This window comes from Hylobates moloch, unplaced genomic scaffold (assembly GCF_009828535.3).
Source record: "Hylobates moloch isolate HMO894 unplaced genomic scaffold, HMol_V3 SCAFFOLD_5, whole genome shotgun sequence".
NCBI classification, from domain to species: Eukaryota; Metazoa; Chordata; class Mammalia; order Primates; family Hylobatidae; genus Hylobates; species Hylobates moloch.
In genome coordinates, this window is record NW_026652280.1 from 20,549,990 (window position 1) to 20,563,222 (window position 13,233).

A 13,233-nucleotide genomic window follows, 5' to 3' on the forward strand; every position below is an offset into this window, starting at 1 on the left:
GGACACGGAGAGGAGTGCCCTTCAGTTTCTTGCCCCACACATGCGCTTCCTATGGCACGAAAGGCTGGAAATCCTGACCATCAGAGGAACCTCCTGCTGGCCCTGCTTTTGAGAGGCTGATGAGGGGCAGGGAGAGCTAGGCTGTGGCTGGAGGACCCGAGGCAGCCTCGGTCTTGACCATCCATTAGTTGTGCCACACCGGGCAGGGCTTTGAACTTGGTTTCCTGGTCTAGACAGGAACAGTAATCGCATCCTCGCCTGCCCACCCTGAGGCTTACAATGCAGCTCAAAAGGAGTCCATGCCTGGGAACGTCCCTTGTCACCTATGAAACATGATATGGACACAAGTGGTGGTTGATTTGGGAGAGAGGACTGTCAAAGGCAGGGTGGGACACGGGGTGGACCCACTCCAAACACAGGGGAGAGAGGATCGAGAAGGAGGATGGTATGGTTTGGATCTTTGTCCCTGCCCATATCTCATGTGGAATTGTAATCCCCAGTGTTGGAAGTGGAGCCTGATACGAGGTGACTGGATCGTGGGGATGGATTTCCCCCTTGCTGTTCTTGTGATAGTGAGTGAATTCTCATGAGATCTGGCTGTTTAAAAGTGTGTAGCACCTCCCCACTTTGCTCTCTTCCTCCTGCTCCCGCCATATTAAGATGTGCCTGGTTCCCCATCTGCCCTGATTGTAAGTTTCCTGAGGCCTTCCCAGAAGCAGAAGGCTGTACAGCCTGCAGAACCATGAGTCAATTAAACCTCTTTTCTTTATAAATTACCCAGTCTCAGGTAGTTCTTTATAGCATGTGAAAATGGACTAATACAGAGGGGGAGCCAGGCATGCCTTCAACTGAGGAGCAGAGCCTGAGACAAATGTCTGGGTGCAGGTAGTTCACGTGGGAGTAGGAATGAGGGATAGGGTAAGAGAACAGGGAAGCAGGGAAAACCAATACCAGGATGTGCTATCAAGGTGGCCAATGCTCAGTTCTTCCAGAATGTTCCACGGGGCCTTATGAAATGTACCTTAAAACTGTCCTGTGAGATGAAAGAGAGAAGCATTTTCCCACTGTCTTCTATCTCACATGGGTTAAGGATGGTCCCACACAAATTAATTCCTCCACACTTTGGGACTCTGCATGTATAAGACTAGGATGTTCCCTAAAGCACCCAGAGTGAGGCGCTGTCTGGTTGTACCTGCTCGAAGTGTGAGGGTTTGGATTAAGAGGATCCACAGTGGTGTGGAAGAAATGTCAAACACAAGTGCGAGACCATCCAGGCACACCCTGACCTGGAAAATGCCTTTGACAATGCAATTCTGCTAGTGGAAGTTGCCATGGCTGTTCATGAGGAAGGGATGAGATAGACACTATTCAGTTATCACCACAGTGATACGGGGAGAAAATTATTTTCAGCCAGAGTACCAATGTTAGTGTAATATTTGGAAAGAAGGATGAATTCTAGCTCCATGGTGCTATGATTGATTAGTAATGTCTGCTATGAGGGTAAGCAGGAGGTTATGGTAATAATGCTGTATGTATATTTACTGTGACTTCTGCCAGACCCCTTAGCTCTTCTCTCCTTTAATTACTGAGCTCCAGAAAGACCTGATTCCACTGGCATTCCATGGAATTATATTCTCTAAAGGAAGAAAAGCCCTATTTTTATACTTCCCTCCACTTATAAGCTAAATCTTGTTGCATTGTCACAAGTTTGGACAGTGTGGGCTTTCAGCTGAAGGACTAAAATCCACCTGCCACAACAGCCTTTAGGAAAGATGCTGACATTGGGGCCAGTGCTCCTCAGTCACAAGGACACTCACATGGGTTCCCAGGCAAGTCTAGAGTGGGAAGGCATAAGAACTCAGTGTCCTAGGTAAGTGGTAGTTAGGCCATCCAATAAAAACCCACAGCCACCCAAGTAAATATGTGTTTAACTCCCTGGGGGACTTGAGCCCAGTCCCTGGCACCTACTTCCAAGATCAGTATCTCCACCACAGACTCCACAAGTCTCTTCCAGCTAGCACCATTTCGACTAAACTCACAAATCTTCCTGACATTCAATGTTATGGGCTGAATTATGTCCCCAACAAAGTCCTATGTTGAAATCCTAACCCCTAGTAATTCAGAATGCGATGTATTTGAAGATAGAGTCTTTAAAGCAATAATGAACATTAAATGAGGTCACTGGGGTGGGCCTTAATCCAATATGACTGTGTCCTTATAAGAAGAGGAAACTTGGACACAGAAGGAAGAACATGTGAAGACTCAGATGTTTTGTTTTATTATTAATATTCCATTCTGGCAACACTTAAATTGGATGACTAGAGGACTGAATATTGATGTTCCCTCTAAGGAAAGTGATTTTTCATTATGATTCAAGAGCGCAAAAGACATTCACACCCTTTGACCTATTAATTCCCCTCAAAGATATATATTGTAGAGAAATATCAAAGTTGGAGACAGATGGTTTCCATGAAAATATTTATCAGTGGCCGGGCGCGGTGGCTCACACTTGTAATCCCAGTACTTTGGGAGGCTGAGGCGGGTGGATCACGAGGTCAGGAGATCGAGACCATGGTGAAACCCTGTCTCTACTAAAAATACAAAAAATTAGCCGGGTGTGGTGGCGGGCGCCTGTAGTCCCAGCTACTCGGAGAGGCTGAGGCAGGAAAATGGCGTGAACCCGGGAGGCGGAGCTTGCAGTGAGCCAAGATTGCACCACTGCACTCCAGCCTGGGCGACGAGCGAGACTCCGTCTCAAAAAAAAAAGAAAGAAAATATTTATCAAACCATTATTTATGAACACATAACATTGGAAATAATCCCAGTATTAAACAATAGAAGGTATACATAAATTATATAGTTAATTCATGGAATGGAATGTTATGCAGACATTTAAATTACGTTGCTTTAAAAATAAAATAATATGGGGAAATGCATGTGTCATAAAACTATTGAAAGAAAGATACTAAGGTGTATATACAGAATGTTTTCATGTATCAAAAGCTGGGCAGAGCCTGGGCAACATAGCAAGACCTCATCTCTTTAAAGAAGTTAAAAAATTAGCAATGTGCAGTGGTCCATGCCTGTAGTCCCAATTACTCCAGAGGTTGAGGCAGGAGAATCGTTTGAGCCCAGGAGTTGGAGGCTGCAGTGAGCTATGATGGCACCACCGCACTATAGCAGCCTCGGTGACAGAGTAGACCCTCAGTCTTTTAAAAAAAAAAACTGGGCAGAAAAAATATCAGAAGGATAAGCCTCAAAATATTAGCAGCAAATTCTCCTTCCCTTGACTGACAAAGTGGAACCAGGGTGATTTTCCCCCCTCTCTTAACTCCTAATGTTTTCCAATGTTTCCTAAATTGAACATATATTTTAACAAAAATAACAATAAATTTTTAAAATATTGCATGAATAATCCACAACTATAAGTCTCTCCATGAATTATTGAGGCCTTAAGGTGTTTCTAAAACTAACAAAAATTAAGGTGGTAAATAGCCAATGTGGGAAAGCCAGTGCACCGATACATTGCTGAGGGCGTTGTAAATTACTTCACTCTTTCTGGAGAGCAATCTCACAATATGTGACAAGTGCCACAAAATTGTTCCTACCCTTTGACCTAGCAAATCCACTTGGAAATCTGCCCCCGTGAAAATAACTAAGAGAAAAAGTAGTGTGTTCAAAGGCATGCATTGCAGTGACATTTATAATCATGAAAAATTGGCCACAATCTAGATACCCAACCATAAAAATGGTAGATAAACCCTAAAACTGCCAAGTATGCAGGTTATGTCAATATGTGGCAATGTTTATAAGAACAGTTAAATGGAAAAAGCTGAGCACTAGATATTACACGCACACACTGATTGTAACTCTGCAAAACACACTGACTGGCGTAGGATCAATGTTAGAACAGAATGAGGAAGAAGGCAAACAGTAGAGGATTTGGTATTTGCTTTTCTGTAAAGTTTCCTACATTTTAAAAAGCAGCTCTGCACGGAACTGGGATACTTTCTGAGGGTTTTGTGAAAGAGGCCACATGAGGAGAAAAGCTTGTCCCAGTCAGACTCACTTTGCGTGGATGAAGATAATCACTGGTGTGGTGAGGTGGAACTGGAAGTCATTGGCAAGGTACCAGGTCCAGCCACTGCACTGAAAAGAGAGCAGCAAGGGTCACTCTTCCTTCATTTACCAGTTCTGTTCCACACTCTCCACCTGCCTGGACTAGGAGGAAGAATTCAGTAGGTGAGTGGGGCGAATTTCCGTGGGAAGACAAAGGAAATTGAGTTAGAGATATTCATATTTCACACCCCTCATCTTGAGCCTTGTACCAAGCCTGGATGGCGGGTATTATTGCTGCCGTTTTACAAAATGGAGATTCAGACGAATTTTCTCTTTTGTTTAAAAAAGAAAAATGATCATAGCCCATCTCCTAGGACAGTTGTGGGAAATGAACTCTGTCATGTTACAGGAATGTAAGAGTTTCTCATTGTTATGGAGCGCTTGGAAGTCAGAGGGGTCAACGTTTTTCTCTTTTCTTTGCCTCTCCCCATGCCCCAACTCTAGGTGGAAAGAACATGTTCATTTAGAACCAGGGCTTGGCTCCAGATGATGTTTTGTGGAGAACCCCAGAGTTCCCATGGATGATTGACATGGGATCGCCTGGCCAAAATGAGTTCCACAGACAGTCCATGCTTGTGCCAGATGAGATGGTTACCAATATTTTTTTCTTCAATGTGAGGAAGTCCCTTGGGGCAATTCTCTCCAAAGGGCCCTGGCACCTCTGCTTTCAAGGATCTAAGGTGGGCTCTACCTCAAAAAGGCCACTGGCTGGTATCCTTGCCACTGCTTCCTGCAAGTGGCCCAAATCAGTTTGCATCAGGGAAAACAGCCCAGATTATCCCCCGGGGACCCCATCACAGACAAGCGGGCCCCACCTGCAGGCAGGTAGCTGGTGATGCAAGCCCGTCCATATGGCTGGGCCTTTACAAATGGAAGGCAGCCATCTAGTTAGTGAGTTGTTATGTGCAAAGATTAGGGCCCTGCCACGCTTTAGCGATTCCCTTTTCAGCCTTGATTTCAAGGCATATGTGGAATTGGTGATATAATTTCATTACAGCTGTTTCACTTTCACTTGCTTCAAATTCATTATGAGGAAACTGGAGCTTTGGAGAAGCCAAGACACACATAGATCTTGTTGCTCCAAAGCAACAAGATCTTTGAACTTGAGTAGAATTCCACATAGTAAGGGTGTGATGCAATGTCCCATTGCAGTATAGACTCAACAGGCGGAGGTGAAGAATTTGTCCTTTCCCAGTGGAGCAACATGGGCTGGCACAAGAACAGTGATGGGGCAGGGTCAGCTGCCTCCGGGACATGTGCCAGGATGACTGGCCCCTTGTTGGCCACTGCTATGCTCCCCTCCCTCTGCTGTTCACAGCGGCTGCCCCCTGCATAGCCTGGTAGGGTTACACCCACTGCATGACCAGAAGCCATCCCCCACTCACACAGCCCACCTTCCTACAGCATCACCAGTACTCCAGAGAAAACACCAGAATCAGGTTGGCCCTTGGAAAGTTCACCACACTGCTTGAAGAAATGAGACTCCAGGTTTGCACCATTCTGCCTTTTCAAAGCCAGCAAGTCGAGACTCACGGCATTCTTGACAGACACAAAGTTATTTAGCAACAGCACATTTGTCCACCATGCTTGCTGGCAGTTATCCCAGTGGAATTTGGGCACTTCCCAGACAGGTCCCCAGGAAACAAGAGAGAACAGTCCAACCAACAAGCACACCGAATACAGGTGGAGAGGCTGCAATCTGGCAGGAGAGAGCCGAGAGAAAGAAGGTGACTTTCCACTGGGGTCCCTGCAGTCCCCTCAGTGGGCATGTGGCGGGTGGGGCATAAGATGCTCTAAAACAGATTGTTTGTACAGTGGGCAGCTGCCACCCAGCCACACCTCAAACGTTCAAGCATCCACGAGTTCAAGATCACTTACTGAGCACCTATCATGTACTGGCTCAGGTGCTACTGCTGCAAAAATACTGCTATTTATTTCTTTTTTTTTTTTAAGAGACAGGGTCTCACCCACTACGGCCCTGACTTCCACCTCCTGGGCTCAAGCGATCCTCTCACCTCAACCTCCCAAGTAGCTAGAACTGCAGGCGCATGCCACCATGTTCCACTAAAAATACTGTTATTTATTGAGCAAGTCATATAGGCCAACCACTGCGGGAGCAGCCTGCTAGAGATTTCTAAACCTCAAAACAATGCAAGGTAGCTGTGACCTCCATTTTATGAAGAAATTATAGCTAAGAGAAGATAGGGTGACTTGCCCAGAGTCACCAACCATATAGCAGTACCAAGATCTGACACTGGTTCATGTTCTTTCCACATGGCCTCACAAGATGAAAAACTCTTTCTTCCTTCCGTCCCTCCCTTGCTTCATTTCTCCCTTCCTTCACACCCTACCTCCTCCAAGCAAGATCTGAAGCAGCTACAAAGGGGAAGAATCAGGAGTAAGGTGTCTAGACCAGCGCTATTCAATAGAAACAGGATGCAAGCACAGCTGCCCCCAATTTTACACTTTCCAGTAGCCACAATTTAAAAGGTAAAAAGAAATAGGTACAACTCATTTTAATATTATTTATTTAGACCAATATATCCGAAACATTATCATTACAAACATGTACCCAATATGAAACATTGTTAAAAAGCTATTTGACATTCTCTTCCCTTTTACTGAGTCTTCGGAGCCCAATGTGGGCTTTGCACACACAGCACATCTCACTTAGCCACTCACCTGGTGGCTATTTGCTGGACGGTGTGGGTTTAGAGTTTAGAAATGAGATTGCAGCCTGGAGGCGCATACAACACTGGCATGGATTCTGCATGGGCTGGTGTCAGAGCCCTCTTCTAAAAGAATATAGCTAAAAATCCAGGGTAGTTTTGGCTCAACTAGGGCAGAACAATGGCCCAGCAGTACCTCCAAACATCTAGGTGAGAGGGTGGGGGCTGGGGTGGTGTTCACAGATGGGAACTGACAGGACTTGGAGCGTCTCCACTTAGAGGCACATCCCCAGCAGAGAGGGGCTCAGCACCAAGCCTCTGGTCTGCACCCGGGGATGGAGACCATTGATTCCCCTGTTCTCCCCACAGTGAGAACTTCCTACATAGAGAGTGTCCGGTGGGTGGGAGGGCGGTAGGCATTCTAGGAGAGGGAGTGGAATTGTTGATCAATGTCATAGAGCAAAGGCAGGCAACTCTGTCAAGACACAGCTTCCCAGATCAGCTCCCCTGCACGTTTGCTGAGGCAACAGCCTCCCTGGGTCCTAGGCACTGGGTCCTGCCATGTTTGCCATCTGACCATGCTGCCCTGCAGCTGCCCCTACAAGCCTCCGGCCCCGCCTTTTTGATCATCCTTCCCACCATCTGTCACCTCCCTTCCCCGGGGAAAGTAGCCAGCGCTGCTCCCTTCAGAAGCAGAGCAGAAGGGAGCATTCCCCTGCCCCCCACTCCAGGCAGCATCCCTCACCTCTGCCAAATCCCCCCTCCCCAGGGTGCTTGTTAAAATGCAGACTTGGAGTCTGCAGGCTGTTGGGTGGGCCACGCCTTGAGTAGCAAGCTTGTCTAAACTTTTCACACTGAGAAAATCATGTAATGTCTCCTCTTTCCTATCCTCTAAAAGGGAAATGTGGGTTTCTGCTTTCTAAGATTTTTTGAAAATCTAACAAGAAAACAGTCTGAAACATCTAAACCACCCTAAAATGTACACGTGCTACGTTTTTGTCCAAGTTTCCAAGAGAATAATAGTCAAAGTGGGTTTTCAAAGATTAAAATGTGGGATACTGGCCAGTGTGGTGGAGGGGTGAGAAGCAGGGATTCTCATACCTGGTGGGTGGGAAGATAAATTGGAAAATGCACATTAAAATGTTAAATGCCCAAAACTCCCAATTCCACTGGTGGGAATTTAGCCCACAAACATGTCTATACAAGTGCACAAAAATATATAGAGATTGTCCCATTGTCTAAGACAGCAAAGAATTTGGACATTAGCTCCATGCCCACTAATGGGGACAAGTTAAATACATAATGGTACACCCCACTGTGCTACACTGATAACCTTTAACATCAGGGATGTGGGTCCTTGTGTGCTTATAGAGAAATAGGCCAATTCTGTATTATAAATGAAAACACCACGTACAAACAGTGAAGTATATACTGCAATCCTATGCGTGCAGGAGAAGAACGGTGCTTATAAATACATGGAAAGTTTCTGCAAGAATTCCTAAGAAACTGTTAAATACAGGTGTCCTGCGGGGAATGAGACTAGAAGGCGGACCCTTTATTTTAGTTATAAGCTTCTGTTATAGTTAGACATTTTTATCACAAGGTATAAAAAAAGCAAACCCTAATTTTTAAAATGTACCTGCTAGTTGACATAACCAGGCAGTTCTACGGTTCTAGAGCTTTACTCTCTTCCTTTCCTGTTAGATAATCTCTGTCCTGACTTACCCCTAGAAGTTGGGTTTGGGGATTTTCTTTTAACTTGCAATAGCTCCCAAATGGTCTCCCCCTATCTGGCCCTTACAGCCATTCTCTCCCTGCAGCCAGAGTGAGTCTTGCAAGATGTAAATCTGCCCATGCCACTCCCTTGCTGGGACCCTTCAGAGGTTTCTGTCTCAGAACAACAGGGAGAGTCCTTAGGGCAGCCCCTGCCCATCTCTGAACTCATTTCCTCCCACTGTCCACGTGGCTCGCTTCACTCCACAGAGCACCTTTGGGCTCTTTAAGGCTCTTCAGACACTGCGATGCCCCTCCTTCCCCAGGACCTTTGTGATTCGGTTCTCCCAGAATGGACCATTCTTCCCCCACAGGATTTTCTTTGCTTAGAACATTCCTTTACTTTCTTCTGGGCTCTGGCCAAAAGTCACCTCCCCTGACTGCCCTTCCAGAGAAAGCCTCCAGCTTGCTTTCTTCTCTTATTTATTTATTTATTCATTTATTTGAGGCAAAGTCTCGTTCTGTCACCCAGGCTGGAAGGCAGTGGTGCGATCACGGCTCATTGAAGCGTCCGCCTCCTGGGCTCAAGCAATCCTTCCGCCTCAGCCTCCCAAGGAGCTGGGACCACAGGCACATGCCACCACACGGGGCTAATTTTTTGTATGTTTTGTAGAGGTCTCACTATGTTGCCCAGGCTGGTCTCAAACTCCTGGGCTCAAGGGATCCTCCCACCTTTGCCTCCCAAAGTGCTGGGATTGTAAAGTGTGAGCCACTGCACCCGGCCTCTTCGCCAAATGATCACTTTGTGGCACCCATCCTCCCTGGCCTAGCATACATTTATTTGCATGCTGCAACTTCAAATTGCATATTCATTTAGTTATTGTCTGCCTCTATTCACTGGAATGTAACCTGAGGGCTGGAAGGCACCTTTGCATGGCTTATTAAAACTCTGTTCTCAGGGCTTAGGACAGCACCTAGCACAAAATGGGCCTCCAGTGAACACAGAATGAGTGAGTAAACAGACGTCTGACCCCCATCCTCCTGGAGATAAGCAGACAAGTGATAAGTGCTAACCAGGTAGCATCAGTGAGTTACACCAGCACACATGAGAACCTCAAAATGGCCAGGAGCATGACTCTTTTTTCACTGGGGTTACCTTAGTGAGGGTGAGTTCGAGTTATGGGTTGGTGACAGTTCCCTCCATTTTCAACAAAATTTTTTCCCAGGTTGGACTGATTGTCTCCCTAGCTCCCACTCTGACTTGCCTCCCTTCCAGAGTTCCCCAGCTCAAGGATGCCAGCACCACCTGCCATGTTGCTCAAGCCAGAAAATTCCTGAGTCCTTGATTTCTCCTCTCTCCATTCCCACTGCCAATTGCCAGTGCAAACCCTGCTCTCCTGCCCAGATACTGCAGTAATTTACTCCCTGGGGTCCTTGTCTTACAAGGCCTCACTACCACCTGACTCTCACCCCGTGCTCCTCCCGCCCCTACCACTGCTCTATCCACCTTGAAATAAATCCCTCTCTCCTCGATCCCCAGCTCCAGACTTTTACTCTGAAGTAGGTTTCCCAAAGCTGGATGCAGTGGCTCACACCTGTATTCCTAGCACTTTGGGAGGCCAAAGCAGACAGATTATCTGAGGTCAGGAGTTCGAGACCAGCCTGACCAACACAAGAAACCTTGTCTCTACTAAAAATACAAAAATGAGCCAGGCATGGTGGTGGGTACCTGTAATCCCAGCTACAAGGAAGGCTGAGGCAGGAGAATCACTTGAACCCAGGAAGAAGAGGTTGCAATGAGCCAAGATCGTGCCACTGCACTCCAGCCTGGGTGACAGAGCAAGACTCCATCTCGAAAAAATAAATAAATAGGCCAGGCATGGTGGCTCATGCCTGTAATCCCAGCACTTTGGGAGGCTGAGGCGGGCGGATCACCTGAGGTCAGGAGTTCAAGACCAGACTGACCAATATGATGACACCCCATCTCTACTAAAAATACAAAAATTAGGTTGGCATGGTCGTGCATGCCTGTAATCCCAGCTACTCGGGAGGCTGAGACAGGAGAATCGCTTGAACCCGGGAGGCAGAGGTTGCAGTGAGCCGAGATTGTGCCATTGCACTCCAGCCTGGGCAACAAAAGCGAAACTCTGTCTCAAAAAATAAATAAATAAATTAATTAATTAATTTAAAAAGTTGGTTTCCCAAGCAGAACCCACCATGGCATTAGATCCCCTGCCCCAACCCCCAACTAACCCCTCTGAGCATTTATCACCATGACCCCTCAGCCTGTATGCCAGCCTCTCACCTCCAGAAAACCTCAGGGCAGGACAGGCTGCTTACCCCAGTGCCACACACCCAAAATATATTGAAATCATAAGCCTTCTGCCCTTCCCTGGAGGAGGGTTAGATTTTATAAAGCTTGGAAGAAACCACAAAGACCGTGGTGAAAAGAAACCAACAAAGTTCTATTCCTTAGCTTCTCCCCATTCTTCACCTATTTGATGGAAAGCTTAAAAGGTATAAACAACCACCACGCTAAGAATGATAGCTCCTACGTATTAAGGGCTTACTATGTATAAAGCACCCTTCCAAGTTCTTTACATACATTATCTCATTGAATCCTCACAAGAGTCCTGTGACGTGTCACTATTCTTCCCATTTTAGAGATGAGCAAACTCAAGCACAGAAAGATTGAGAGAGACACTTAACTCAAGGTCACACTGCTGCTATATGATTGAGCCAGAATACACGTTCAGCAGTCCAACTACAGAGTCTGCACTTGCCCACTGCGTTTCACTAGCCCCAAAGATTATGACAACACTCCTCTTCCTATTTTGTGACAGTGTGGTATAACAAGATGAACGTGAACTAGAAGTCAGGAGTGCCGGCTTCCAGCTCAGCAAATAACCACGACGTAGAAAATATATCAATGGCAGGGTTGGATGACATGAGCTGAAGTTTCCTTTTCTCCCTTAACTTTGTTGTTTTTTTGTTTGTTTGTTTTGAGACAGGGTCTCAATCTGTTGCCCATGCTGGAGTGCAGTGGCACAATCTTGGCTCACTACAACCTCCACCTCCGGGGTTCAAGTGATTCTCCCACCTCAACCTCCCGAGTAGCTGGGATTACAGGCGTGTGCCACCACACTCAGCTAATTTTTTGTATTTTTGGTAGAAAAAGGGTTTCACCATGTTAGCCAGGCTGGTCTCAAACTCCTGACCTCAAGTGATATGCCCCCCTCAGCCTCCCAAGGGCCTCCCCAAAAAGCCTGAGATTACAGGCATGAGCCACTGTGCCCGGCCCTTCCTCCCTTAAGTTTGGTTGTCTCATTCCGTCACTGCCACTCTGCTACCACTGATTCCGTATTCTGCCCCAGTATTGGAATCCCTTCTGCATTGATACCAGCCACACATTCCTAAAGGAGACCATCAGCCGGGCACGGTGGCTCACGCCTGCAATCCTAGCACTTTAGGAGGCCGAGATGGACAGATCACAAGGTCAGGAGTTCAAGACCAGCCTGGCCAACATAGTGAAACCCCGTCTGTACTAAAAATACAAAATATGTATATATATATTAGCCAGGCATGGTGGTGGGCGCCTGTAATCCCACCTACTTGGGAGGCTGAGGCAGGAGAATTGCTTGAACCCAGGAGGCAGAGGTTGAAGTGAGCGGAGATGGCACCATTGCACTCCAGCCTGGGTGACGGTGCGAGACTCTGTCTCAAAAAAAAAAAAAAAAAGGAGATCGTCATTCTTCCTGCCTCCCCCCCAGCAGAAGGGTCATGGCCCAGAGCTTTGACCAAGTTCCTTTCCTGGTCACGTTTTGTTTTATTTTTATCATTACCATTAGCACTCTGATTTATAGGATCCAATTACCACTAATTTGCAGACAAACAAATTTTCCTGTTGAATATAGATTCCATGGAAATCTGACAGTGCATTTATTGAACTCTGCTGCCCATCAGCTGAGGACTAAGGATGTTTTTGCCAGTGGAACATACTGGTTTTCATGGTATTTGTCCCAGTAGAATTTGAACCATATTAAACCAGCTTAAATCAACTGTATTTAGGGACGAAAACTATTTCTTTCAGTTTATTTTTCTTTGGAAATTCTTTTAAAAGAGGGTTAAAGACCGAAAACTAATAAATCATTACATAGCAATGAGGAATTGAGAAATTATGTAAATAAACCTACTGTCAGGCCTCTGAGCCCAAGCTGAGCCATCATATCCCGTGTGACCTGCACTTACACATCCAGATGGCCTGAAGCAACTGAAGATCCACAAAAGAAGTGAAAATAGCCTTAACTGATGACATTCCACCATTGTGATTTGTTTCTGCCCCACCCTAACTGATCAATGTACTTTGTAATCTCCCCCACCCTTAAGGAGGTTCTTTGTAATCTCCCCTCCCTTAAGAAGGTTCTTTGTCGGCCGGGCGCGGTGGCTCACGCCTGTAATCCCAGCACTTTGGGAGGCCGAGGCCAGCGGATCACGAGGTCAGGAGATCAAGACCATCCTGGCTAACACAGTGAAACCCCGTCTCTACTAAAAATACAAAAAATTAGCCGGGTGAGGTGGCGGGCACCTGTAGTCCCAGCTACTCGGGAGGCTGAGGCAGGAGAATGGTGTGAACCCCGGAGGGCGGAGCCTGCAGTGAGCCGAGATCACGCCACTGCACTCCAGCCTGGGCGACAGCAAGACTCTGTCTCAAAAAAAAAAAAAAAAAAAAAAA

The 13,233-nt window shown here is 46.5% G+C and overlaps 1 protein-coding gene across 1 annotated transcript in view; it reads right to left on the reverse strand.

Moving 5' to 3' along the window:
* The window catches only part of LOC116467778 (O-acyltransferase like protein), a 73,756-nt gene that overhangs the window by 12,327 nt on the left and 48,196 nt on the right, over window positions 1-13,233 (reverse strand). The window contains 2 exon segments of the mRNA XM_032151465.1: window positions 4,070-4,149; window positions 5,653-5,818. Of these exon segments, the coding sequence (XP_032007356.1) occupies window positions 4,070-4,149; window positions 5,653-5,818 (246 nt within the window).